Genomic DNA, 25,156 nt, shown 5'->3' with positions numbered 1-25,156 from the left:
AGGATAGTGGACAAACAAAAAAAACTCAGCTTTATAGAAAAATGACGCAAATAATCTCGAAATTTTATCGCAATATATAATATAATCCATAAAATTTTAATTTATTTAATATCATCCTCGAATTTTAACTCAAAGTGTAACGTTATCCCTAAATTTTTAATTTGTTTAATGCGTCCCTAAACTTTTGACTTATGTTCAATATAGTTCTCGAACTATATAAAGATGTTTAATGTAGTACACTGGGTTAAACTTCGGGAGATAATATTGAACAAATTTAGGCTCCGTTCGTTTGGCGGAAAATATTCTCCCGGAAAATATTTTCCGGTGTTCGGGGGGCGGAAAACATTTTCCGTGGGAAAATATTTTCCTTCCCCTCCTCACAAAATAACTTAAGCCTACAAGAAAATGACTTCCTCTTCTTCAAAAGCGGAAATCATTTTCCGGAACTTCTTCTTCTTCTTCTTCACTAAGGTCGCCGGCGGCCGCCGGTCGCCGGTCGCCGGCCGCCGGACGCCGCCGCCGGCGAAAAATATTTTTCGAAACTTTTTCATATTCGTCGCCGAACACCAGAAAGTTATATTCCGGAAAAATATTTTTCAGGAAAATAATTTCCGAAAAAATATTTTTCAAAAGGAAAATGTTTTCCGCCAAACGAACGAAGCCTCAAAGTTCATAAATTTTATTGTACACCGTATCGAAGTTCGGGAATTATTTTCGTCATTATCTCGTACTTTTTTTTCTTTAATGCGAAAACTTGTCCTGTCTTTTTATCCAATTTACTCTAACGTCAGAGAAAAGAGAAAAGGGCCAAATCAAAAACCCCACAGAAGACGCCATGAACGCACCTTTAATGCTTCCCTCACTGTCGCAGAGCCTTCTTTAACCTCTCCTCCTCCTCCTCCTCCTTCTTCCTCTTCACTCTCTCTCTCTCTCTCTCTCTCTCTTCTGTACTCTACCGCACAACTCTCTCTCTCTCTCTCCTCTCTCTGTGTATTAATTAGATCTGCGAGCAGAGCGTCGGCTCTTTATAGCTCCCTCCCGGCCATCTCAATTCACCGTCTCTTCCTCTCTCCACAGCAACCCCCATATATCTCTCTCTCTCTCTCTCTTTGTATTTCCTTCTTGATCTTATGTCATTTTCGACGCTCCCGGCCTCCACCCGCCCTTTCGAGCTCCGATCGGGTCCTGCATTGCCCCTACCCCAGCCCCACCCGCGTCGCCCGCGCCCGGCGATCGGATCCTTCGCCGATCCGTCCCGGTGAGGAGGCGGCGGCCGCCTCGTGGGGCTGGGCTTCGTAGGCGGCGGCGGCGGCGGCGGCGGTTCCGAGGATGAACCCGCTCTGCTGCATTGCTCCGGTCTCGATCGATCGCGACCGGTCCAGCCCCGGCCAGTGCCAGGTCGGCGCCGATTCGGTCGTGAAGCCGGTTAATCCGAGCTCGAAGCCGGGCTTCTCGGCGCAGGTCTCGTCCGTCGGCGCCGATTTCGATAGGTTGGCGGGAGCCGCCGGTGCGGATGATAACGGCTCCGAAGCTACGAGGGATTCGAAGGCGTTCGGCGGGAGTGGCGGAGTGAGTGGTGGCAGCGTGGTTGGGGTGCTGTACAAGTGGGTGAACTACGGGAAGGGGTGGAGGTCGAGGTGGTTCGTGCTCGAGGACGGAGTGTTGTCCTATTACAAGGTTCACGGGCCGGATAAGATTGTGATGAGTCCGACCAGAGACAAGGGCGTCCGGGTGATCGGAGAGGAGTCGTGGAAGTACATGAGGAAGGCCAGTTGGACGAGCAGTAACGGGAGGGTCGGTGTTGGGTCTTTGGGTTTGAGGAAGTGCAAGCCGTTCGGCGAAGTGCATTTGAAGGTATGTGTGTGCGTTCCTTTTGTCTTTTCTTTGTCGTGTATGTACGCGTGGATGTTGGTTTTTTTTGGGTCCGATGCGCTATGACAGGAGCCGCCAGTTGTTGAAATATGTTTAGGAAATAGAGGAAATTGAGCTTCAAGGTGACGTTCTTAGTGGGGGCGTCTCTTCGCTCGTCATCTTCCTGCCCTTTTTTTCTTCTATGGGGAAAAATATCTCTTCCCTTTTTTTATTTGGAAAAGTTTATGCTGGCTGGAAAGAGGGCATGTTTCTGTTCTGGGTCGCCTGAGTGTTCACAATTTCGTTTCTCTTCATGCCTTTTTGTACTGCAGCCTTTATGACGGACCTTTTCCAGGAACTGTTTGTAATACAGGTGTTGATTTACCCGAAATAAGCATTCGGGTTAAAGATCTAATAATCAGCAAATACTGGTTGTTTTAACTAGAATATGTTGCTAACGCATTATCTTATGTCAACAAGAAATAGACACAAAGAAAAGAGCTTTGTAGGTTTAATCGTTGACAAATCTGGCAAGTCACCACATGAAGATGACTGTGTGCGCAGAAATCCCTTGAATGCGTCATAACTCACTCAGGATTTACCTGTTACCAGAGCCTGTGATAGGACTGACAGAGGAGCCTTGAGTCTCTCAGAGGACACTAGTAATGAAAGGGCCTCGCTTATTGCTACCTGATCATGTTATTGGAATGAACTGAAAATCAATGAGGATCTTGAATTAGTTTCACTTTCTTCATACTCAAATCCAGTTTGTTGTCGCTATTGTTTTGTCATAAACTGGAACACTTTTTTGCTCTTAGAAGATTATTGGTCCCGCTTGATAATTTTCTGGTCCGGGCATCCCCATGAACACATTCCACACTTTTCCCCCCAGTGACATTCATGTGGGCTTGCACTATTTATGTTTGAGATGTTTCCTTTAAGTCTTATTTATCGATTTCCTTTTTATTAGTTGGTTTTTAACTCCTATTCCACAGGTTTCATCTATTCGTGCTAGTCGGTCAGATGACAAAAGACTCTCTATATTCACGGGGACGAAAACTCTTCACTTGTGCTGTGCAACTAGAGACGACAGAGCTACATGGATTGAGGCACTTGGAGCAGCAAAAGACCTTTTTCCTAGAGTTCTAACGAGCAGCGATTTTGCACCTTCTGATGAAGTCATTGTCTCAACTGAGAAGCTTCGATCTCGACTATTGCAGGAAGGGTTAGCAGAGGTGGTCATTGAAGACTGCGAGTCAATCATGCTATCTGAACTCTCTGAGCTCCAAAGCCAGCTAAATACTCTCCACCGGAAACATTTGATATTGTTAGACACGCTGAGACGCCTGGAGGTACTGAATTTATTTCTTAAATTTGTCGTACGCTGATCTGCTACAGAGAAGAATGTATTAGTAAGCCTACATCAACAGCTTCAGTTTCTTCCGTCTTGCTGGTGTTATTGTTGTCACTTGTCATGTGAATGATGCCTGTGATCATGAATGGTGTCTTGACTCTTGAGTTTTGGCCATCTGTTGAGTGACCTGCAACCCTGATTTCTTACCCGGTTTGACGAGAAGATCCGATTTTCCATTTGGAGGTTGTTCGAGAGGTCACTGGTGATAGCTCGAGAATTAGGCAACCTGTTTTCTGTGGGGGTTTATTTTCCTCGAAGTGTTTTGGCCTAGCCATTAGAGTGAGTGTTACACACTGCAAGATAGGGTGTACTTGGCTTTTGATTGAGAATGAGAGTTGCTCTTGTTATCTGGCTTTTGATTGAGAATGAGAGTTGCTCTTGTTATCTCCTTGGTTGGTCTGATAAATATCTTGCCATCCCATGGTGGTAGACAAAGTCACGATGACTGAACCATGTAAAGTACATGCATTTTTGCTATTTCTAACATGTGGATACTTGATGGGATGGGCAAGGTATGATGGTTATGAAACATGTGTCAGACATTCTGCCATCGTTGCCACAGTCTGCATGATGTTGCTTCCATAAGCATCTTCTTTGGTCATGAGACGTTTTGAACTCGGAAGTAGGACTTCAGATATCTTTTTAGGTCATTTGGTGTTAAATGAAATGACTGGCATAATGTAATTTAAGATGCTTTGATGACAATATACATGCTTACAAGGCAGTGGTATTTAAATAGTAGGTTGAGTGATGGACCCACTGAAGCAAGATTCAAGAATCTCAGTGGATGCCTTATAAGTAGGAGATCACATTTGCCATGTTTATTCCTTCTGCGGTTCTTAAAAGCTGCGATCTTTTATGCTTGATTTCCTGTGGAAAATCACGGCATAATTTCTTGGCCATGATAAACTCTTTATCATCTTTATTAAAAAAAAATTTACTATGTGTTGACAGTATAAATTCAACTGTGTATACTCTATATGCATCTCGTGATGTAAAACTTGCTGCAATGAGTATCGTACTCACTTCACTCTATCCTGTTTCTGAAGGCTGAGAAGATGGAGCTAGAGACAACTGTAGTGGATGAAACAAAGGAGCGCGATTCATTTTGTGGACAAGGAAATAGAAGATTTAGTGGTTAGTGTTCTACACTTGATATCCATTGTACTTATGTACCTCTAGCTATGGGCCAACTGTGTTTCAGTGGGGTATGAAACTGTCCATAATGGAATTGTTCAACTGTTGCTGTATGTCCTTGATAGATAATTAGATAGATGGGAATATTATTCATGTTGTCAGAAGAATTTTAAATATGATTGAGGTCATCATTCTTTACAATCCTAATCTCAGTCTGAAGCAATATAGCTGGCCTTTGTCTCGATTTACTGATAATGCTTTTAAAACTTACAGATTTCTACTCAGTCATGTCAGAGGGATCTGGAAGTGAATCTGATGCAGATATTGAAAGCCGGGATGGAGTGGATGCCGAGACAGATGAAGAAGATAACATCTTTTTTGACACAAAAGATTTTTTGTCTTCTGAAGCTTTAAGAAGTGCTTCTTACCGCAGTAAAGAAACCATGGGCAGTTCTTGTACAGCTGACAAAGATTGTTTCTTTTCTGATCGTTTGAATGGAATCGACAAAGAGATTAGGGCAGTTGAGTATCCATATGTTGAGAGGAGGGATGATTTACCTGAACCAAAGGAGAAGGAGAAGCCCGTTGGTCTATGGTCAATTATCAAGGACAATATCGGAAAGGATCTATCTGGGGTTTGTCTCCCTGTTTATTTTAATGAACCTCTCTCCTCGTTGCAGAAGTGCTTTGAAGATTTGGAATACTCTTACTTGGTTGATCATGCACTGGAATGGGGAAAGCAGGTCAGCTCCTCGATTTGGTTTCGTTCTGAAAGATGACCTGCTCATTCTATTTTCTCTAACTATTGGATTCGATTTTTTAACTGAACTAAATATAGGATCAACTCGCCTTACTTTTCTAGTGACTAATTAATTTAGTACTCCTACTTAGACAAAAAATTTAATTGGAAAATGCATGAGAAGACAATCCTTTGTTTGCAATGCACATGGTTGCATAAGTTGTCAGTATTTTTTGGATATGTCACTCCAAAAGATCTCTTCGTGAGCCATTTGGACTTAAACTGGCCTTTGATATAGCCTATTAGCTGATTTAGCCCTTGCTTTAACTTGGCTGCATGTGAGGACCTGAATGATGTTCTGTGAAGTCAACCTGCATGAAGAGAATGCTTGCTTGGCCGCAGAATCAGAACTTAGGAGATTTATCTCCTGAGCCTCTTAAACAACCTTTTCCTTCTCTGAACTAGGAGAGAAGAATCTAAGAATAATTTTGGGAAAAATGCTTCTGCTGAATAGATTTGGCTTTTTTTTTGCATACGTACATAGTTTTGACAAAATTGATGTCATGCTATCTATCATCTTCGCCAGTAAATTCACTTACCTATGTATTCCAGTTCTGATTAACTGCCCATTCGGGGTTTTGCTTTTGCCACCCTTATTTTGGGGTTCATTTCGAGCTGCAAGGATAGTCGGTTATATTGATGGACAGGCTCTTACCTATAAAAAAAAGTATTGATGAACAGGCTCTTTCAAGGGTTCTTAATGTGTTTTCTTATCGAAAGTGCTTTACGACACTCATTCTCTTGATATTGATAGATTTTAGCCAAAAATACAGCTGAATCATGACCAGTATAGTTGCATGGTGGATAATCCCTTTTTCGCAAGTATGCTGCATGCAAAATTTGTTCATGTCTCTCTGTTATGAATGTGTACATATGTTTGTGCAGTAAGAGTGGTAATTCTATGTACATTTTAAATTAGATATAACAGTTGAATATTATAGAGTGATTCATTTGACGGTTATTGCTTATAATTGGATTTATCTGATGCAGGGTAATCACTTGATGAGAATCCTAAATGTAGCTGCTTTTGCTGTGTCAGGCTATGCATCAACAGAAGGGAGGCAGTGCAAACCATTCAATCCTCTCCTTGGAGAGACCTACGAAGCTGACTATCCAGACAAAGGACTCCGCTTTTTCTCTGAGAAGGTATGGCTTCATCTTCTGTGAAGTTATGATCAAATCGAAAGCTTGCTTTAGGTATCATCTCATATGGATCGTTTCTTACCTTGGCCAAGAAAACAAAACTATCATCTCACATGTATAATTGGAGTGACTGCTTGCCGCTACTTCCCTTTTGTTTAAACAACGACTATACATAGATATTCACCTTGCTCGGAGTATTTCACAACCTAGTTATCTGATGAGAAAATCAAATTTAGGTGAGTCACCACCCAACAATTGTTGCTTGTCACTGTGAAGGAAGAGGCTGGAAATTTTGGGCAGATTCCAATCTCAAGGGCAAGTTTTGGGGGCGTTCTATTCAGCTTGATCCTGTGGGTATCCTCACCCTGCAGTTTGAGGATGGTGAGACATATCACTGGAGCAAGGTCACAACTTCCATTTACAACATCATTCTCGGTAAAATCTATTGTGACCACTATGGAACAATGCGCATTAGGGGCAGTGGCAACTATTCCTGCAAGCTCAAGTTCAAGGAGCAGTCCATCATAGACCGAAATCCCCACCAGGTATACATGGATCTGCTTAAGTCATTTTACCTTTTGCCATTGGCCTGACCGTGAAATTTCAATTTACCACATTGCTGCACTAAATGATGATTTATGGCATTACTTTTGTCTGCCTTAAAGTATGAGCTACCGTGCTCTGTTAGACCAAAGAAACAGTATTATGTGTTGGAGTTGTATAAAACAAAGCAGTGTATTCAAAGGAACTGTGTATGCTTTCATGTAGCATATATGCACCCATACTTTTTGCTTTCACTATTGAGAAGACATGGTTCCCTTTAAATCGCCCTTGAAAACGCGCTTCTCAATCTCATTTGACACGGCAGTTGGGAAAAGTGTTCCTGCATAAACTATCTTAAGGAAATTAACATACTTTATTTTTACGCTGCTTATTGATTGCATGAAGGATATGTAAAAATCAAGTATAGCATTTGAGTTTTCTTTACAGTGTGAAACCACCACTGATAAAATTAAAATGATTCTGTTGTGATTCAGGTTCATGGGTTTGTGCAAGATAATAAAACTGGGGAGAAGGTCGCCATGTTGTTTGGAAAGTGGGATGAGGCGCTGTACTATGTGATGGGGGATCCAACGACAAATCCTAAAGGGTATGATCCAATGACAGAAGCTGTTTTATTATGGGAAAGAGACAAGTATCTCACCAAGACAAGATACAATTTGTCTCCGTTTGCAATTTCCCTAAATGAGCTCACGCCAGGCTTACGAGAGAAACTGCCCCCAACTGATTCAAGGTTGAGACCTGATCAGAGACACTTAGAAAATGGGGAATACGAGTCAGCCAATGCTGAGAAATTAAGACTCGAACATATACAGAGACAGGTCATATCCACAACTTTCTTCTCCATTTTGCCTTTCTAGTCTTAAATCTTGAAGGAAATGTCTTAAGACGTATATAGGTGAAGAATTTGACCTTTCTTGTTGCTCAAACCGCTTGAGATGACCACCATCTTGTTTAAGTGCTAGAGACTTGACAGTCTTGATTCATTAAGACGGAATGCTTAATCTGTAATCGATAATTTCAAGCAAAACAAAAGTTTTGAGTCCAACTTCAACCTACGCAGCATTGTATATCCAACTCTATCACAGTTGACTATTTATATGCATAACTATTTCTCATGGTTGACTACGCAGCATTGTATATGCACAACTATCTCTCACGGTTGACTATTTATGTGACAAGCATATAACCAGGCAACCTTTACCATCTACCTAAGAAGTGGGTAGATCATGTATTGCATATCACTCATTGTCCTGATGTGTGCAGCATGTGATAATTTTTAAAATTTATTCAAGGAATTCAACTGGAAAAATTGAAGGCCTGCTTAGCTTACTCTCCATATGTTCCCTATGGTGTAGGCAAGAAAGTTACAGGAGGGAGGTTGGCAACCACGATGGTTTGGTAAGGATGACGACGGATGTTATCGCTACATGGGTGGGTATTGGGAAGCTCGAGATCAGAAGAACTGGGATGGAATCCCCGACATATTCGGCCAAAATGCTGATGCTTCACCTGGCACTGCGGAAGGATAGATGTCTCCTGGTTTTGTCTTGAATATAGGCATACACATTTTCCCTATCCTCTTCTTCGCCTTTTCCTCTTTTATCTTCCACTTCTGTTCTTATCATTGTGGATGATGAATGTGCTTGAATTTGAAGAGGTAGCTTTTTTGTTCGACCAGGAGAAGCTGGATAGGGTTCACTTTTAGTTTTGGCACAGGTTAGTTTATATCACGGAGGTATGTGTAGGAAAGCCCCTCTCCTACATCCTTTCATTTCTTAATGACACGGCCTTTCGGCTTTGCAATTAGAGCTGCAGCCTTTTTCATCGGTTGAAAAGTCACGTAGATTGAGCACAGCGGATAAGTTTTTCTTTAATTGAACTCATTTGTCACGAAGATCTTCTGCTTTACGGCAGTTGACTGTCATTGTGGAGAGAAAAGGCGATTGGATGGATGGATGAAGAGCCAAGCTCTTCCATGACAGATACTGAAAAACTTGTCTCTACGATATGAGGAAATATACGAAAATATTGACTGCCCACTCCTCGTTAACATCTAGTTCCAAACATGGGTTATTTAAACTAGCCAGCTAATTTATTAGATCAATCATCTGATGAAACGTATTTATTCAGGTGCAGTTGTTTCACGGGAAATCGATGCTGAGGATAAATTTCGTAAAAATGATTGTTTGTATTACTTGTTAAAATGAGATGGCGAAAAATATTTTTCATTAACTAGTCTTTTCAATTTGATGCAAACAATCATTTAAAAAAAAATTGTAATATTTATTGATTTTTTCACTAGACAAGATACCAAGAAAGGAAAAACCCTAGCTCGTCCGAAGGCCATTTTTCAAGTCCATCGACTTGGTATGGTGATCTACTTTACTCTGCCGCCTAAGTCTTATCATGGAGCTTGCCATCTCCATGTTGAATTGACCCTTCCAGGAAACCAATCCTTTCTTGCGGTTCGAGGGACAAAAGGACGTTTACTATCAAGGGGTTCGATGGGTTGACTCGTTGAGGCCTCGATCCGTCCATCCAAAAGAAACACACACGAGACCTGTGCTTATGGCTCATGAGAAACATGGAGACAGAACATGGCCACGAGACGCTATAATGTCCTAACATGGTAGCATACATCATCCACCAGACCATCATTCCGCTCGGGGATCAGTGGTAGGATGTCCATGTCCCTTCTGAATCCGCAAATGACTGTAATCCACGCGAAATTATCAATTTATTCTTCAATCAGTCTCGACTATCAAACAACTATCTCACATTTGTCCAAAATCGTCGTGTCGGTGTTGCAAAAAACGACTTGATTCTCTCATCCTTGAGTTTTAGCCCGAACATAGCTTATTCTGCAGATGAAAAGATCAAAGGATGCTCGCTACTGATCTTCTATCCCAGCGCCTCATCGCACCAAACTTCGAACATGCAAAGGCACGGGCATTCTAGAGGCAAATACATAGGGGAAGGTGCATCTCAAATGCTTGATTACGTAAAATCAACTAGACGGTGTACACACGGTTGCATGCATTGGATATGTTACGATGGTGAAGATGAGAATCACCAAATACTAGGGGGTATGCATGTACACCCAAGACAGGAGTTCAATCTTTCAAGGTACACAGAGATTCGTCTCTTCAGAATGAGGTAAGCATCAAATTGATTGATTAACCAACCATTTGAATTGAACTAGAAACAAACTCACCGGTTGGTGTGGTACCAACAACAAATCACCATGCCTGACAATCTAAAAGATGCGACAAGAAGCAGCTAATCTTTCTTTCATGTGGATGAAACGAGCAAACTAAGAGTTTCATTTCATGTGGATTTTCACCCCCAAGAGAATGGGATATCTACATTCAAATGCAAAGGGAAATTATAGACAAATAAACTACCATGACACAAAAATCAGCCTGAATAGAAAACAGCTATCACTTAAACATCAGCCTGTCCAAAGGACATGACTCATGATAGCAACCAGAAGCGCCTATCACTAAGCCTTATGCAATCCCATGACCCCCACAGCTTCATAGAATCATAGTTATATTAAATGTCAGTATAGGAAGCAATGAGATATTTGCAATGGCTATTCTTGACCTGAGACTGCTCTACCACCGTAAGTTTTCTCAAGTAAAGTTGCTTAAAAAGAACAAAGTAAATAAGAACACAAGTTTATCGGGTTTACAACCAGGGATCATAATTAGTTAGAAAGGTTCCGAAGACGAAAGCTCAGCGAAAAAGACGCGGCTTCCTTCTGGGCTTTTTTGCCCTTTATATATATCAAGAGCAGACACTGACCCAGCATTGGACAGTACCATAAAGATTTGACAAAAATAAAGATGAACATCCATCATCAAGAAATAGTCCACAAGTGTGTACCAAAACATCTCTCATTCAAGAACACTAAATTTATTGCAGATGCATCAGAGACAGAAAACGAGTACAATGCTAACTCCACACAGGAGCATAATCAAATTCATGCATCTAAGTCCAGAGTTCTTATCAGAGCACAGAAATTCAGAGAAGCAGAGATCCATCACGGGGTCACCAAACAGAAAACCTTTTTCAAGGAACCAAACGGAAGCCGTCGTCATCACGAGAGCGCATCTTTCTCTCTCGCCTGCTGCTGCTGCTGCAGAAGTTCTTCCCGGACCCTCCTTATCTCATCTTCCTTCTCCATCCTCTCTTTCTGCACCGAGCAAACACACACTCACTCCCCAAACTCAAAGCAAAAGAAAACGGCAAAGAATCAATTATCTTCGAACCAGCCAAAGCACACACACGTTTCACTAACAATCAATCAATCACCTTGCCAAGAGGAACAAAAGCACCATTTTTCATAGACAGCCAGTCATTGAAGCATAAGATGGCTATACATCCCATCCTAGAGCTGGTTTTCTTTCCCCCCCACCCCCCAAAATTATAACAATTGGGAGTAACAGGGGAATGCAATCTCCTCAAACAGCTAGTTCCAAATGAACGCATCAAAAATCGAGAGAGTTCTTCTGAACCGAAACCCCCACGGAATTCGACACAAGCCAAGCTCAAACCTCATGCCCTAACCTTAAATCACAACGCCGACTGACGACGAGCACGGATCATCAACTGCAAACGGCGTTCTAATCGTCTAGGGTTTTTTTCCCGATAGATTAGACAGGAAATCGAATGCCTCGAAATAGGCCCAAATCGCGAACAGAGATCGAGAGATTCGGGGGGAGAGAGAGAGAGAGAGAGACCTTCTCGTCTTGGTGGAGAGCGATCCAGACATGGACTTTGTCCATGGAATGCCAGAAGACGAAGGCGCCGAGAGACATGGCGAAGAATGTGGCCACTTTCACCATCTTCTTCTTCCTTCCTTCTTCGATCGTCTGCAGAGTTCTTCACTGCGCGAGCGATTCACGTCCAGTCTTCTCTCGGGCGAAGGGTGATCACAATGCCAAAACGACGTCGTGTTTTGGGCCAACCTAAACGACACCGTTGGGCGACCAATTGCTTTCTTTGGGAAAATACTACCAAAAATCTCAAACTATGCCACTTGTGACAAATTTACCCTCAACTTTTTTTTGTGACGTGAAAAACCCCAAACTATGTCACTTGTGACAAATTTACCCTGAACTTTTTTTGTGACACGGAAAACCCCAAACTATGCCACTTGTGACACATTTACCCCATAATACTTTGGCCCATGGGCATTTTCGTCTTTTTCCTTTTTCTGTTTTTTTTTCCTTCTTTTTATTTTCTTCTCCGGCGAGGGCAGCCCTCACCTGAGTCGGGCGAAGTCGCCATCGCCAGATCAAGTTCAGGTTAAATTTGTCACAAACGGTATAGTTTGGGGTTTTTTGTGTCACAAAAAAAAGTTTAGAGTAAATTTGTCACAAGTGGCATAGTTTGAAGTTTTTGGTGGTATTTTCCCGCTTTCTTATTAGATGAGTAAGATTTACATTTATAAATTTATAAGTATATCGATATTAGAGGTGGTTGGTTCTTGATCCGGTCCGGTCCAATGGAACCGGTCACCTTTTATTTTTTTTTCCAACCATACAAAAGAGTGATAAATCTCAACATATTGACAGAAGCGACGATGAGTGAAGAGTTATTGTAGTGTGACGAAGAGGAAAAATCATTGTACGTTAATTTAGTTAACATTTTATTAATTCTTTTGAAAAAATAAAAAAATATATGTAGTTGGTTCGGTTCAGTTCGGTTCGGTTCTCCCTTGGAATCAGGAACTAGACCGTCCAGACATCGGTTCCACTTTTAGGAAGTGGGAACCGGACCCAACCAACCAGTCCAGTCCGGTCCAGTAGTCGGTTTTATTCAATTAATTAAAAATCAAGTTAGAAAGAAAAGTATATCTTATTCGATTTTTTGGGGTATTTTTTGGGTTACAACCCCAAAAATTATATATGCAGAAATTACGTTACCAACATATGTTGCACCTCGTAATGTAATTTTCATCGATAAATGTCGGATAAAATCTCCGTACCTGCTTACAAAATCTATGTTCAACTTGAAGACCAATCCACAGACGAGCACGCATAAGATGCGAGACGTGATTTTGGCTTTCAACATTTGTCGTCTACGGTTGTCGACTTCTCGAAACGGTGCAGAGTAGAGATGAAGAAAGGTGTATTATGAAGGGAAGATGCAGTTCATCTTGATAAAACTCGCGGATCCGAACTTGGAGGGAGATACATAGTAAAACTATGAAAATGGATCATCGACTCATTTCTTAGTATATATTTGATTGATCGAGTCATTATACGAGTTAGCTTTGTTCAATAAATGAGTTTATAATGACAAAACCCAAAAATATACGGGTGTTAAATGGTTCATAATTTACCCAAACTCAACCCGGATATGTAACTTTCTCTTTATCTTCTATGGAAAAATAATTGACTCTTCGGACTCTTTCAGGTTCAGAGAAGTCTTGGTGGGCCCGTTAGATGAGCCCGACTTCACCTTTATTAAGAATATAAAGACCGCTTCTATTTTTCCTTGTTATTTTTTTTATTTTTATTAATCTTGTAAGTTTCTTCTATTAATTATTGGAGTATATCTTTCCTTGGTTATATTTGGCATTGTTATATTTATGTAATATTATAATCTTAATTTTTGTTATTGCATAAATCATTTTCTTCGATATCTTACCTTTCATACTATTTTAATTTCAATTCGTCCATGTTATTTGTCACTGAAATTTCATAAATCACTACCAAATACTAACTTTCTCTTATTTTTCATTATGAATCAAAACAAAAATAGAATTGGGTTAATACCACGAAAACCCCTAAACTGGTACACCTGTGACAAATTTACCAAAAACTAATTTTTTCACTACCAAAAACCCCAAACTGGTATATTTGTGATAAATTTACCATCCGTTAAATTGGATTAATACCATAAAAAATTACAAATTGGTAAATCCCGTGATAAACTGAGGGGTAAAACCCTAAACCGGCTTAACCATGAACTGTCACGTGTCATCTAATTTAGCAATTTGACTTGAAAATTTAATGGAAACTAACGGAGGGTAAATTTGTCACAGGTGTACCGATTTGGGGTAAATTTATCCCGAATGTATCATTTTGAGGTTTTTTGTGGTATTAACTCAATATAATTTTCAATGCAATGTTGAAAGCCAATTCTTTAGTATCTTATAGTCGAAATAACGATTTTACCCAAATAACATATACACATGAAGAGCTTAAAAATGGGTCAACTAGGTAGACACGGATTTTCATAAATTGGATTGAATACGAAAAGTATTTTATTAAATAGGTCTGGTCGGGTACAGAAGTAGGTGATGCTGCGACGATGATCGCTTTAGTGATAACAATGACAACACACAAACCAAAGCAAAAAAATCTTTTGCAGGGGCAAAGAGGACCATCAGGGTCCTTCATGCCTAGGATTGAGTAACACAAGCATGTACTCCCTTATTCTTGATTCTTCATATGACTTAGTCACGCTAATCTTCCTCAGTCCATGCAGCATTGATACATGACGAACTTCTCCATGACACGCCCGCACTCGGCGCACACCACCCGCTCGGGGATCGTCCCGGTGGTGCTTGGCAGGATCAGGCGGTTGCAGTGGTGCGGCGTCTGCAGGTCCTCGAGGCGGCTGTTCAGCGCCGGCAGGAACCCCTTCTGGGCTACCGAGTTCTTCCAGGAGTCGTAGTCGGTCAGGGTTGTCCGGATCATATCTCCCTTGGCCTTGGCCATATGGGCGCCGCGGCAGATCACGGCCCACCCCTGATCGCTCCCATCGAAGCTGAGCATCTTCATGATCTCCTGCATTATCGGGTCATTGTCGATGCTCTTGCCCTGCTGCACCTTGGAGTGCCACATGCTCTCCAGCCTCACCCAGAAGAACCAGATCAGGGCGAGGTCTGGCAGGATGTGGCTTAGATTCTCGGCCAATATCGTGGCATTGTTCTTCCTGATCTTCTCCCTCGGGTTGCTCTTCCCCACGTACAGCATCTCGAGCGAGATCTGCGCTGCTTTCGCTACCGCACGCGCCGTCTTTGTGAAACTGCGGATCCACTCGATGTCCTCTCCTCCGTAGAGGCATATGTACTTCTCTTCCGTTATCTGCGCCAGCAGGAAGCACACAGTTTCTCAGATTTGTGTGAGATCGTAGCTCGACTCATTCCTTTCTGCGACACATTTCATGTGCTTGTATCGAAAAGAAGTACATATTCATTGCTTTGCACGGAAATTGGATGATTTGGAGGTCGAGGTGAAGGTTAATGTTCGACAGACTAAAATGACGGAAGTCCATGCTGCCATTGCAATTGTCATGCTTTTCGCTAGATTTTTTTCCCGAAAATGTGAATGTGTCACGTGGGCATGTGTAATCTTTATTTAGTTGGAGCGAGGTCGAGAGAGATTAAAGCAGTAGAAAGAGCGGTCTTACCCAGGTGAATATCAGCGGCTCTATAGGACCAGCAAGCAGTTCGATCCGCCACTTCTCTGCCTTCCAGAGAGCCTCCTCCCTTTCACTGGTGAATGGGTAAGCCACGCTCCCCCATATCCACATCATGTGGATCGCATTCGGGTTGGCGACCCGGCCCTGCGGGTCAAGAACCACAAGCATTGCCTTCTTGTTGAACTTCCACACCTCCTTGATGTACTTGATGACCGCGGGATCAATCATCGTAGGGTCGAAGACCGAGTACCAGGTCATCATTCCTTGCAGAGTCTCGAACTGCTTCAGTTTCTCTTCATTCCATGGGGTCGACCTACCTATGACTGGGATCCACACTATCTCGTACTGGCTCTCCATCCTCGTCGGGACTTGTTTGGCCTCTTGGTACATCTGCTCAAGGACATAAAGTTCTTCGTGCGGTAGGTCGATGTCGGAGATTAATAACAGCACATTTTTCCTTCTCAGCACGTCGAGGCTAACCTGATTTGTTGTAGATAAATCATCGTGAGCCAGTATAAGAATATCGTGGACATACCAAATAGGAAGAGATCAAGGGAAACAGACCTTTTTTTTAGTAGAGCCGTCCCAAAGTGGAAACTGATCATCTTTTGCATAGATTAAAGCTTGAAGAATTTTCATGTTGTCAATGTGGGGAGTTGCAAATAGGTGCACAATTTTCTCGAATGCTTCCAAGTACTTTTTCTCATCTGCATTGGATCAATGTGATTTTCAGAACAAAAACGAAAGAGTGTGATTGGCGTGTTGTACAATGTCTAATCGCAAGTAAGGATAAATCCACAGGGCTTACTGATGAGCTGATAGCAAAGATCGAGTTGCTTCGTGAGATGAGTGTAGATGCTGTTGATTTTATGGGCCAAACTCGATAGTTCCCAAGCTTCTGCTGTGGATGCTATGTACCTAAGATGAGTAAAGAATGTTATGATAAGTTTTTTATGCGGTCGCGACTAGCACTCGCTTGAAAATGGTTCATGTTTATATTCTGTCATCAAATTGTAAAGTTGTTTTTGCAAACGAGAAAATGAGGAGTGGGCTTGCGACAAGCGTAGGAGAACATACTCGTGGCCCATGCCAATGAGGTTGGTAATTTGTGAAGCGCAGGCCACAACACTTCGGATGATCCAGTAAGCTGCCGTAGGAATATGAGTGGTAGCGGTCAGAAGTTCTGGTGCATCGGGGCTGATGTATTGAGGTGGGAGCTGCTTGAACTCGACGATGCACTTGGTCAAAGTCACCATAGCAGTGATGAGGCTGGTAAGCGCGTCGAATTTTGGCTTTAAAGCGTCCACGTGCTCTAGTGTCTCGGGTAATTGTTTGAGGATAGCCACCGCTTTGGCTAGGGAATTGGTAGGATGGAGCTGGGCTAGCATCCAAAACTCACCGTAGTTCACGGAGAAAGCCGCCAATGCGATCACCACCTTCGCATCCCATGTGTAGTTTGTGAGAGTGTGGAATATGTTGACAGTCGTTGCATGAGCATCGCCACCGCCCATACACTTGCAAGCCATCTGTGGAGCAAAGAAAGTTTTGGTTTCATATATCAGCAAATTTGGCACATTAGGCTGCCCAGAATGAGGCAATCATGAAAGTTGGATTCAGAATAGCACGAAGCGGAAGAAGTTTGAGATAGTCAAAGCGCACACATAGACAGACCTCACAGGAGATTTTGTGTATGGTGTATGACAATAGTTCGAGCATCTCTCGGAGGTCTCTGCTGTCTAGTACATCGAGTTGCGGTCGCGCTGCCTGCTTATATGTTATTAGTTTAAATCAGCTATAAATCATGAAAATCATATCAGCTGGAGGCTCATAAAGAGAGAGAACAACCCCAGAGGTGTCGATGATGGGCTTGGCGCGCTGGAAAATCTCCTCGATGACGTGAAGGAGATCCCCGACATCGACCTCCCGTCCATCTGGGACATGAGTGGCCTGAATTTGCTTCAACATTGCATTGTCGTCAGAGGACGAGAACATGAGGCGCTCGGTGCGGCGGCGCTGTGGGATTTTCGATACGAGTGCCATGGCTGTTAAGAGGCGGGTTTCTTTGCAGAGTAAAGGGCAATGGCAGTTATGTTTTTGGCTTGTCGTGCTTGTCTGGTATGACTCTCGAACTTTTATAGTACAATTCAGCGGGGAATAAAAGTTGCTTCCTAGGCTACCTTGCTTCTGAAGGGGTGAAAATACTTGGTGTTGGCTCAAGTTTAGGATAAGAACTTTGGCCATTGTGGGTCCTGAAAGGGACAATTGCCTTTGAACTTTAAACTGACAGTGAACAGGCAGAGAAATGATACCAGATTTGTGAAATTTAGCTTTAGCAGCTTTTTTCCGTTGTATTCACGTGATTCAAATCTTTTTCATAACGACTCACACATCCATAGTCCATCCTGTCCTGTCGGTTGAGCTCTCGGAACGACGGAAACTTCAATGTACTTGTGAAAGGATGCCTTTGCATCACTTAGGTGACCAATGTGTCAAACATCATCTACATGTCTGGAAACCCTACTCCTCAAACTTCCAAATCAAAGCCAACCTTAATGAAGAGTTACTCATCTTGGTTTTCTTGTTATATTGTAATTTTTGAGAAGGCATTGAACACCCTTTTGTCTGAAGGATCAATATGATACTTAACGAAGAACTTATGTTGGTGAATCTTTGTTTAGCTTAATATCGGTACCAGCATTAGGTGCTCAAACCGTCTGTGATAGTAACCACATTGTCTTGCTTGTACACGTTGCTATTCAAAATTAATCAAAGATGATGAGCACTCTCACGGATGTTTCACCAAGCAAAATCAACGAGTTCATCGAATCCAGTACACAACCATGAACAAGAACACCCAAAAAGTCAAATGTTCTATTTCTCTCGCATCATGAGGGCACAAAACTGTATGTATGTCGTGACATTGCTGATCTAGAATTCGTCGCAGCACACTACAATGCTTGAACTTTGCTAATTTTTCAGACATCGACCGTCCACATCTTGAGTAATCTGCTTGTTCCTTGAACTCAATCACATGGTTAATGACAGGCAGGGAGGCTTGATGTCTAATACTTATGTGATCAAGGGTCATTGCTCAGTGCTCTGTATTGGATTTCTAATACTTATGTGATCTTTGGAGATGACGATTGAGGAAAGTTCTTTAAAATATGTATTCTTCAAGTTCTTTTCTCGATTGTCAAGCCATTGAATGATTTCTTCCCTGCGAATTGAGTGTTCTTTTGTAAAACAGGTGGTTACTGTGTTGTTCGGGATCTAAAAGAACAGAGCAACAACATACACAAGGAAGCCGTGTCAGCATCTCCCACATAAGAAGTTTCACTAAAACATTGGATATGAATAATCTCATTTTCACTCATAAGGCCCTAGTTTCCTTAGAAACACCAATTTTATAGCTCAGGTCCTACTTCTGGTGCAAACCTTTCTATTTTTTTTTTCTCATATAATAATATCAGTTTTATCTCCGGTCCCAATTCTGACCCAATATTTTTTTGTCTCGTAAAAAAAGCACTAACTTAGCTTGGGCCCGATTTCTAGCCAAAACTTTTTCTTTGTCTCGTTAAAAAACACAATCTCAATCAATTCGTCCAATGATGTTGTTAAAGATGCGACGTGTTATTATATGTGTACTCGGCAACTCACGAATGTGTTGACGTAGAAGGGTGCACAAAATCTGAGAGTTTCCCCTATTTTCGGATGCTACGGATTGCCGGTTCAAGGTTTCATTTTTCTTAGTTTTTGGACATGCTCGGTTTCTTCGGTCCAAACAAGAATGCTCACTTTTCCTCCTCTTGCTTGATTTGAGACTATTCAGAATTCGACCGTGGTTCTAGTGACGACTGTTGGAAAAAATTAGATGAACAAGGAGAAGAAGAATTTATGTATTGGCGAAAAAGAATACGTAACACTGTTTGTTGTAATCAGAAAAATAATAAATCCGAGACAGCGGTAACAAAATAAACAGGAGGTTAGGTACGGCTAACCGAATCTCCTTAAGGTGATTAGTTCCTATCAATGGTGTTAAGTAGCTTCACGAACTATGCCTCCCAAGATACAACATCTCGAACCCTTTTGAATTAGCACTATGCAAATATGACTCTATCGAACACTTCTTGAAACCAGCACACTTAGAGAAAATTGAAAAGGGGGGATATAGGTGTTTTTGATCAATCTTGGAATGAAGAATTTTAACTCTATTTATAGAGTTTTAGAATTAATGTACACAAACAACACATGAACTAAAAATTAAATGGATATAAGAATTCAAGAGATACAGATACGTGAATTAAGTAGATACACGAACCCAAGTGATACATGAATTCAGCAGATACACGAATACAAGAGATACATTGACTGAAGAGACGTATCTCATTTTTGCTTACATTCGTTGATCCATTAACCCACCATAAATACAACAACGACAACTGTGAGTCACCGAAAACATTTTGGAAAGATATGTCAAATTTTTAATGGCATCACCGGAGGAAACTTAACGAGGTCAGATTTGGGTATCGATTGAAGATTGGTAATTTTTTATGAGAGAAAGGAAAAATTTGTGCTAAAATTGTGGGGGCTTTTTAAGAGCATTTGGCCCATTTTATAAGAAATGTTTTTGGATTTTAATCAAGTTTTTAATTTCCCAAAAGGATTCACTAATTAGGGAGGGAAAGATAGAGAGTGAATGAGGTCGGGGGAACATCGAAAGAAAATCGAAATAATTGTAAATGTACGTATTAGAGGAAGATACACAATACTATTTGTTGTAATAAGAAATATTATAAATTTGAGAAAGCGATAACAAAAATAAATAGGAGGTGAGGTAACTCTAACAAAATCTTCTTAAGGCGATTAGTTCTTGTTAACGGTACTAAGTAGTTTCAGGCACTATGCCTCCCAATATACAATACCTCGAATTCGTTTGAATTAACACTATGCAAATAGGACTCTATCAAATATTTCTTGAAATTGGCACACTTAAAGACAATTGAAGTGAAAAGATGAAAGGTATTTTCAACTTCTCCGAATGAAGAAGTTTTCAAAACTATTTATAGAGTTTTAAAGTTCATGTAATCAAGAGGTACAGGAATTAAATCGATTCATGAATTCAATAGATACATGAATTAAATAAATTCACGAATTCAAGAAGTACATGAATTTACGAGATGTATGAATACAATAGATTCATCGATTCAATATATACATGAATTCACTAGATTCACAAATTCAAGAGATACATGAATTAAATAAACGTATCTCATTTTGCTCACTTTGGTTGATCCATTAACCCATAATTACAACATAAGTCATATAGAAAACAAGTTACTACTGCAAGGCAACTCCTCAGGCAGATGATTGATTGGTGACATCTCAACTATGTGGTCATTTCACCTCAAACATAAGAGCAGTATGTTTTGCACTCTGTCATTCATACACTAGGAAAATTTTCATCGGGCGCTTGCACTTAACACAAAACAGAACCTTCTCCGCCGATCCTTCCTCAAAGGGAATGGTATCTGTGTGGCTGCATGGACCATCAAGAGCAGCCGGCTCAAGAGCCATTCTGATGGCATTCAAGAGTCCCCACTTCCCCACATTCTGGCCCCATTCTGGAAACTTATCCAGGCACTCCATTAGTCTGTTTCCTTGAAGTCTCATTGTGTCTGCAGATGACCCTTTTCCAAAGATCGCCCAACCCTCGTCATTCTCATCAAAATCAAGCAGTGCTGAGACCTCTTGTAATGTTTGATCAGTATTGACTGTCTTTCCTAGTCTGAGTTTGGACTTTCTCATGCTCTCCAACCGAAGCCAGAAGAATCGAATTTTCGTCGGAGAGAGGTGTCGTTGGATGTTGGCCGGTATGTACATCATTTGCACATGGTGGCTCCTCCGACCCACATAAACAATCTCAAGTTGCACAGCTTCACTTACGATCTCCATCTTGGAATGAAATTCCTTGATCCATCCCTGGTCGTCGCTCCCATAAATGCAGACATTTTTACCTTGCTCGATCTGAAACGAATGTCATCTCATTAGCAGTTCTCTGCCTATATAGACAAGGAAAATGCACTCTACAAGAAGCATTGATATCAGACATAATGAAGTAAGTGTTAGGATTATCTCGTACCCAAAAGGTCAAAAGCTGATCAATTCCATCAAGCATTAGTTGTAGTCCCCAATTCTCTGCCTCCCAAAGCTCTTCTTCTCTAGAAGATGAAAATGGATATGCCTTGACACCCCAGATCCTCAACATATCAACAGCATTTAAATTTGTTATTGCCCCTTCAGTGTCCATGACTACCATTATAGGCTCCTCTTTATAGTTCCATGATTCCTTTATAAAATTCACCACTGCCGGGCTAAGCAAGTGTGGCCGCCGAAGCGAATACCACGGCATCCAGTTAGATAAATAATCAAAGCTTCTATCTTCAGAATCTGTCCATGTACAGGAACTTGAAATGGGTACCCACACAATGTCATAGTTTCCTTCTGAAGTCTTGTTCTGAGCGAGATTATTTACTTGGTGAACTAGCAAGAGCCATTCCTCTGGTGATGGGAACTCTGATTTCGAGATCAGAAACATAACCAGCTTACCTGTAAGTTCTAAAATGCCAACCTGCCAATAAAACAAATGAGGATGCTAGAATTTATTAAGTTATGTGGAAATTTAAAAGGGTTAATACTACGAAAATCCTTAAACTGATACACTTGTGACAATTTTACCCCGAACTAATTTTTTGACCATCAAAAACTCCAAACTGGTACACCTGTGACAAATTTACCCCAAACTATTTTTTTGACCACCAAAACCCCCACACTAGTACAATTGTGACAATTTTACCACAAACTAATTTTTTGACCACCAAAAACCCCAAATAGGTACACCTATGACAATTTTACCCAAAACTAATTTTTTGACCACTAAAAACTCCAAACTGGTACATTTGTGACAAATTTACCCTCCGTTAGTGTCCATTAAATTGGATTAATATCACAAAAAATCACAAACTAGTAAACTTATGACAAACAGATGGGTAAAACCCCAAACTGGTACACCTGTCAACCACCACGTGTAATCAAACTTAGCAATTTAACAATAAAATTTAATGGAAACTAACGGAGGGTAAATTTGTCACAGGTGTACCAGTTTGGGGTTTTTAGTGGTCAAAAAATTAGTTTGGGGTAAAATTATCACAAGTGTACCGGTGTAAGGTCTTTGGTGGTAAAAAAAATAGTTCGGGGTAAAATTATCACAAATATATTAGTTTTGGGTTTTTTTGGTAAAAAAAATAGTTTACCCCACAGGTGTGTCAATTTGGAGTTTTTCGTGATATTAACTCAATTTAAAAAGAATGACAATTTTGTGTGGATTTTTATTAAGTTGCAAAAGCAAGAAGGTCAATACCTTTGCTTGTGAATATTTTTCCTTCAGAGGAAATTTATCCATCAATAAAAATAACGTGGCAAGCGCCTCTTGATTGTCTCTATGAGTCACCTGAAAGAGACTGACCAGCTTCTGTTCCACCTTTTCGTCTGCAAGTTTAGGGAGAGGCTTAAGGGTATTGTTCTAACTTGCATAGACAACCTTTGTTCTAATATGCTTAGACTATTCACATAAGTAAGGATTATATGTGAAAGCGCCTGTATACACAGAGAAACATCCGTGGCATTATCTCAAGCCCAAAAGTAGTCAGATAGTTCTATATAACAAACTTTGTGTGTCTAAAAAACACTACCTAGTTGCTGAATCAACCCATCCACAGGCCTCTTAAGGCGACTGTGTATGTTGGTCAATGTGCAGGCCAAACTGGAAAGCTCCCATATTGCAATTGCTGATGAGCTCATACACCTGAAATATGATTTCACGCGTCATTTTAGCGCATAAAAAAATGTACTCTTCATCATATTTGCAATTCTGACAAAAAAAAAAATCATATTTGCAAAGCTATCCTACACTTGGATGTTATCCTAAACTGCTACTTGCCATACTAATCTAGCTGTCCTCATTCATAAATGAGCATAATCCCATAAACTAGACTTACGGACTCAATATCTTATAAAGTGTATAGCAGAATTCTGAATTAGATTTTAAAATTCTTAGATCAGTAGAGGTTGTTGGAGGAAAGAACATGCACTTTCCCTGGATTTATGGTCATCAAGTCGTTCATGTGAGAATAGCTTGTCAAGGAGCTTCTGACGATCCAAAATGCTGTTAAACAAATAGTAGACTTGATAGTCTCGATCACCTCTCTATCTGGGTTTAGATGTGAAATCGAAAGGTGCATAAACTTAAAGATGTATTTCGCCATATCCAACATCATCATAATCAACGAGCTTAGAGCTTTAAGTCGAGGCTTGAATGCCCTTGAGTTGGGTTGTAGCTGCTTGAGCATTGCGACTGATGCTGCCAATGGGTTACAGGGCGAGAGTTGAATCATGAGGCAAAATTCAGCATAGCTCATGCCGAGAGCTGCCAGCACCAATATCACTTTTGCATCCCAGGCATAATAACCCAGCAGATCGAATATATATAGTGTCCTTGCATACATATTTTTTTGACTGGCGCACACGCAAAGCATCTGCAAGCATAGTAAAGCACCTGACATGAGCGTCTATGCTTGTGAATTTTGCACAGAGAGAGAGAGAGAGAGAGAGAGAGAGAGAGAGAGAGAGAGAGAGAGAGAGAGAGAGAGAGAGCCTCAGATGAAATTTTGTGGATGATGACTCCAAGTGGTTCTTGTGAGCCAACAACTCCAGTTTGCCTGATATCTTCTCTCTTGAAATCACACTGTAGAACAGATACAGAAAGCTATAACAAGGAGGAAGTACTCTGGGAGTTCATGAGAACACAAGACAAATTAATGTTATATCTGCTTTATTGCAAGTAATTGATATGTCTTCTGTCCATGGAGAAAGAAGTCTACAACTCTACATCATGAAGTTACAAATTTTGTCCCTTCTATTAAATAAGAATCTGCTAACATGCAAACATAAATGTTTCGACATATGATGTTTTCACTGAATACAAGTAATGACCAGATAACAATGTAGCTCACTGCTATTTCCAACGAAGTGGCACAACACATGGCATCCTCTATTGCTTGAAGTAGCAGCTCAGAGTCAAGATGTCGGCCATCTGGATCATGGGCGAGCAGCAGCTTCCTGACCATCATATCTTCTTCCGAGGACAAGCTGGAAGTTGGTAAGAACTGATCACTTCGTAACCGGCTCATGGTGTAAGAGACTCAAATTATAGGTGAAGAGCGAGACATTCCACTGAACTACTGTGACGGAGGAGGCTATGTATTTTAATCCAAAATTCAGAAGCTTGCCTGTCAAAATGCTTGTTCTTTTAGTGTCTAGCACAAGTTTCCGGTGCTTTACATCAAGCTATGCTTGTTTTAACAAGATTCAACTTCCAAAACAATCACATTTTTTCTCTTTGAACTACAAGACGACACAATAGGTCTGGCTTTTATGAAGTGAAGACAAAGAAAAAGATGATGTTATTGAGTTATTCCAATTTCTTTTTTGGTCAAAAGAGTTATTCCATTTAAAGTGGCCTGTTTTGCAGTTTCTTGTAGCTAACCTAAGGAGACAACGCTTGAACCGTATCTTTGTTTTTCTGGCCAAAGTAGAAACTGCATCTTTACTTAATTGACCTTGAGGAGCGGAAAAGAAATGGAGAATCATTCCTTTTGTGGAGCTGAAGCTTTATTTGGATCCTTTCAATTCTGTTTACAGAAAGAGCATGCTCGAAGTACTTTCTGGCAGCGGGAAAAGAAAACTACAAA

The 25,156-nt window shown here is 40.9% G+C and overlaps 3 protein-coding genes across 3 annotated transcripts; 1 reads left to right on the top strand and 2 right to left on the bottom strand.

Moving 5' to 3' along the window:
* The first annotated feature begins 879 nt into the window (after window positions 1-879).
* Window positions 880-8,714, top strand: LOC115671989 (oxysterol-binding protein-related protein 1D). The gene is made up of 8 exons (XM_030593719.2): window positions 880-1,854; window positions 2,847-3,203; window positions 4,315-4,402; window positions 4,676-5,145; window positions 6,192-6,347; window positions 6,581-6,889; window positions 7,382-7,726; window positions 8,264-8,714. Exons 1-8 carry the CDS (start codon window positions 1,330-1,332, stop codon window positions 8,435-8,437), a joined length of 2,424 nt encoding a protein of 807 aa, XP_030449579.1. The 5' UTR covers window positions 880-1,329; the 3' UTR covers window positions 8,438-8,714.
* A 5,423-nt stretch (window positions 8,715-14,137) lies between these two features.
* On the bottom strand, window positions 14,138-17,466 carry LOC115671990 (protein SIEVE ELEMENT OCCLUSION B-like). Its single transcript, XM_030593721.2, has 7 exons — window positions 17,196-17,466; window positions 17,022-17,114; window positions 16,428-16,876; window positions 16,159-16,268; window positions 15,915-16,057; window positions 15,339-15,830; window positions 14,138-15,013 (listed from the first exon to the last, which is right to left on the bottom strand). The coding sequence occupies exons 1-7, from the start codon at window positions 17,388-17,390 to the stop codon at window positions 14,399-14,401; spliced, it is 2,097 nt and encodes a 698-aa protein (XP_030449581.2). The 5' UTR covers window positions 17,391-17,466; the 3' UTR covers window positions 14,138-14,398.
* Window positions 17,467-20,532: 3,066 nt separating this feature from the next.
* Window positions 20,533-25,109, bottom strand: LOC115671991 (protein SIEVE ELEMENT OCCLUSION C). The gene is made up of 7 exons (XM_056309683.1): window positions 24,419-25,109; window positions 24,061-24,150; window positions 23,496-23,941; window positions 23,099-23,211; window positions 22,768-22,895; window positions 21,490-21,978; window positions 20,533-21,374 (listed from the first exon to the last, which is right to left on the bottom strand). Exons 1-7 carry the CDS (start codon window positions 24,593-24,595, stop codon window positions 20,787-20,789), a joined length of 2,031 nt encoding a protein of 676 aa, XP_056165658.1. The 5' UTR covers window positions 24,596-25,109; the 3' UTR covers window positions 20,533-20,786.
* Window positions 25,110-25,156: the final 47 nt, after the last annotated feature.

This window comes from Syzygium oleosum, unplaced genomic scaffold (assembly GCF_021117445.2).
Source record: "Syzygium oleosum isolate NSW1041296 unplaced genomic scaffold, Sole_v2.1 Sole_v2.03, whole genome shotgun sequence".
Classification (NCBI taxonomy): Eukaryota; Viridiplantae; Streptophyta; class Magnoliopsida; order Myrtales; family Myrtaceae; genus Syzygium; species Syzygium oleosum.
This window is presented reverse-complemented; position numbering and strand designations above follow the sequence as displayed.

What these genes read in the sequence shown, in the direction of transcription:
- LOC115671989 (XM_030593719.2), top strand. Translation starts at nt 1,330, where the DNA reads ATGAACCCGCTCTGCTGCATTGCTCCGGTCTCGATCGATCGCGACCGG. An exon ending in CACTGGAATGGGGAAAGCAG is followed by an intron (nt 5,146 to 6,191) that starts GTCAGCTCCTCG and finishes TATCTGATGCAG; the next exon opens with GGTAATCACTTGATGAGAAT. An exon ending in TAGACCGAAATCCCCACCAG is followed by an intron (nt 6,890 to 7,381) that starts GTATACATGGAT and finishes GTTGTGATTCAG; the next exon opens with GTTCATGGGTTTGTGCAAGA.
- LOC115671990 (XM_030593721.2), bottom strand. Translation starts at nt 17,390, where the DNA reads ATGGCACTCGTATCGAAAATCCCACAGCGCCGCCGCACCGAGCGCCTC. An exon ending in CTCATTGGCATGGGCCACGA is followed by an intron (nt 16,269 to 16,427) that starts GTATGTTCTCCT and finishes TACTCATCTTAG; the next exon opens with GTACATAGCATCCACAGCAG. An exon ending in ACGGCTCTACTAAAAAAAAG is followed by an intron (nt 15,831 to 15,914) that starts GTCTGTTTCCCT and finishes ACAACAAATCAG; the next exon opens with GTTAGCCTCGACGTGCTGAG.
- LOC115671991 (XM_056309683.1), bottom strand. Translation starts at nt 24,595, where the DNA reads ATGAGCCGGTTACGAAGTGATCAGTTCTTACCAACTTCCAGCTTGTCC. An exon ending in ACCATAAATCCAGGGAAAGT is followed by an intron (nt 23,212 to 23,495) that starts GCATGTTCTTTC and finishes ATCATATTTCAG; the next exon opens with GTGTATGAGCTCATCAGCAA. An exon ending in AAAAATATTCACAAGCAAAG is followed by an intron (nt 21,979 to 22,767) that starts GTATTGACCTTC and finishes TTTTATTGGCAG; the next exon opens with GTTGGCATTTTAGAACTTAC.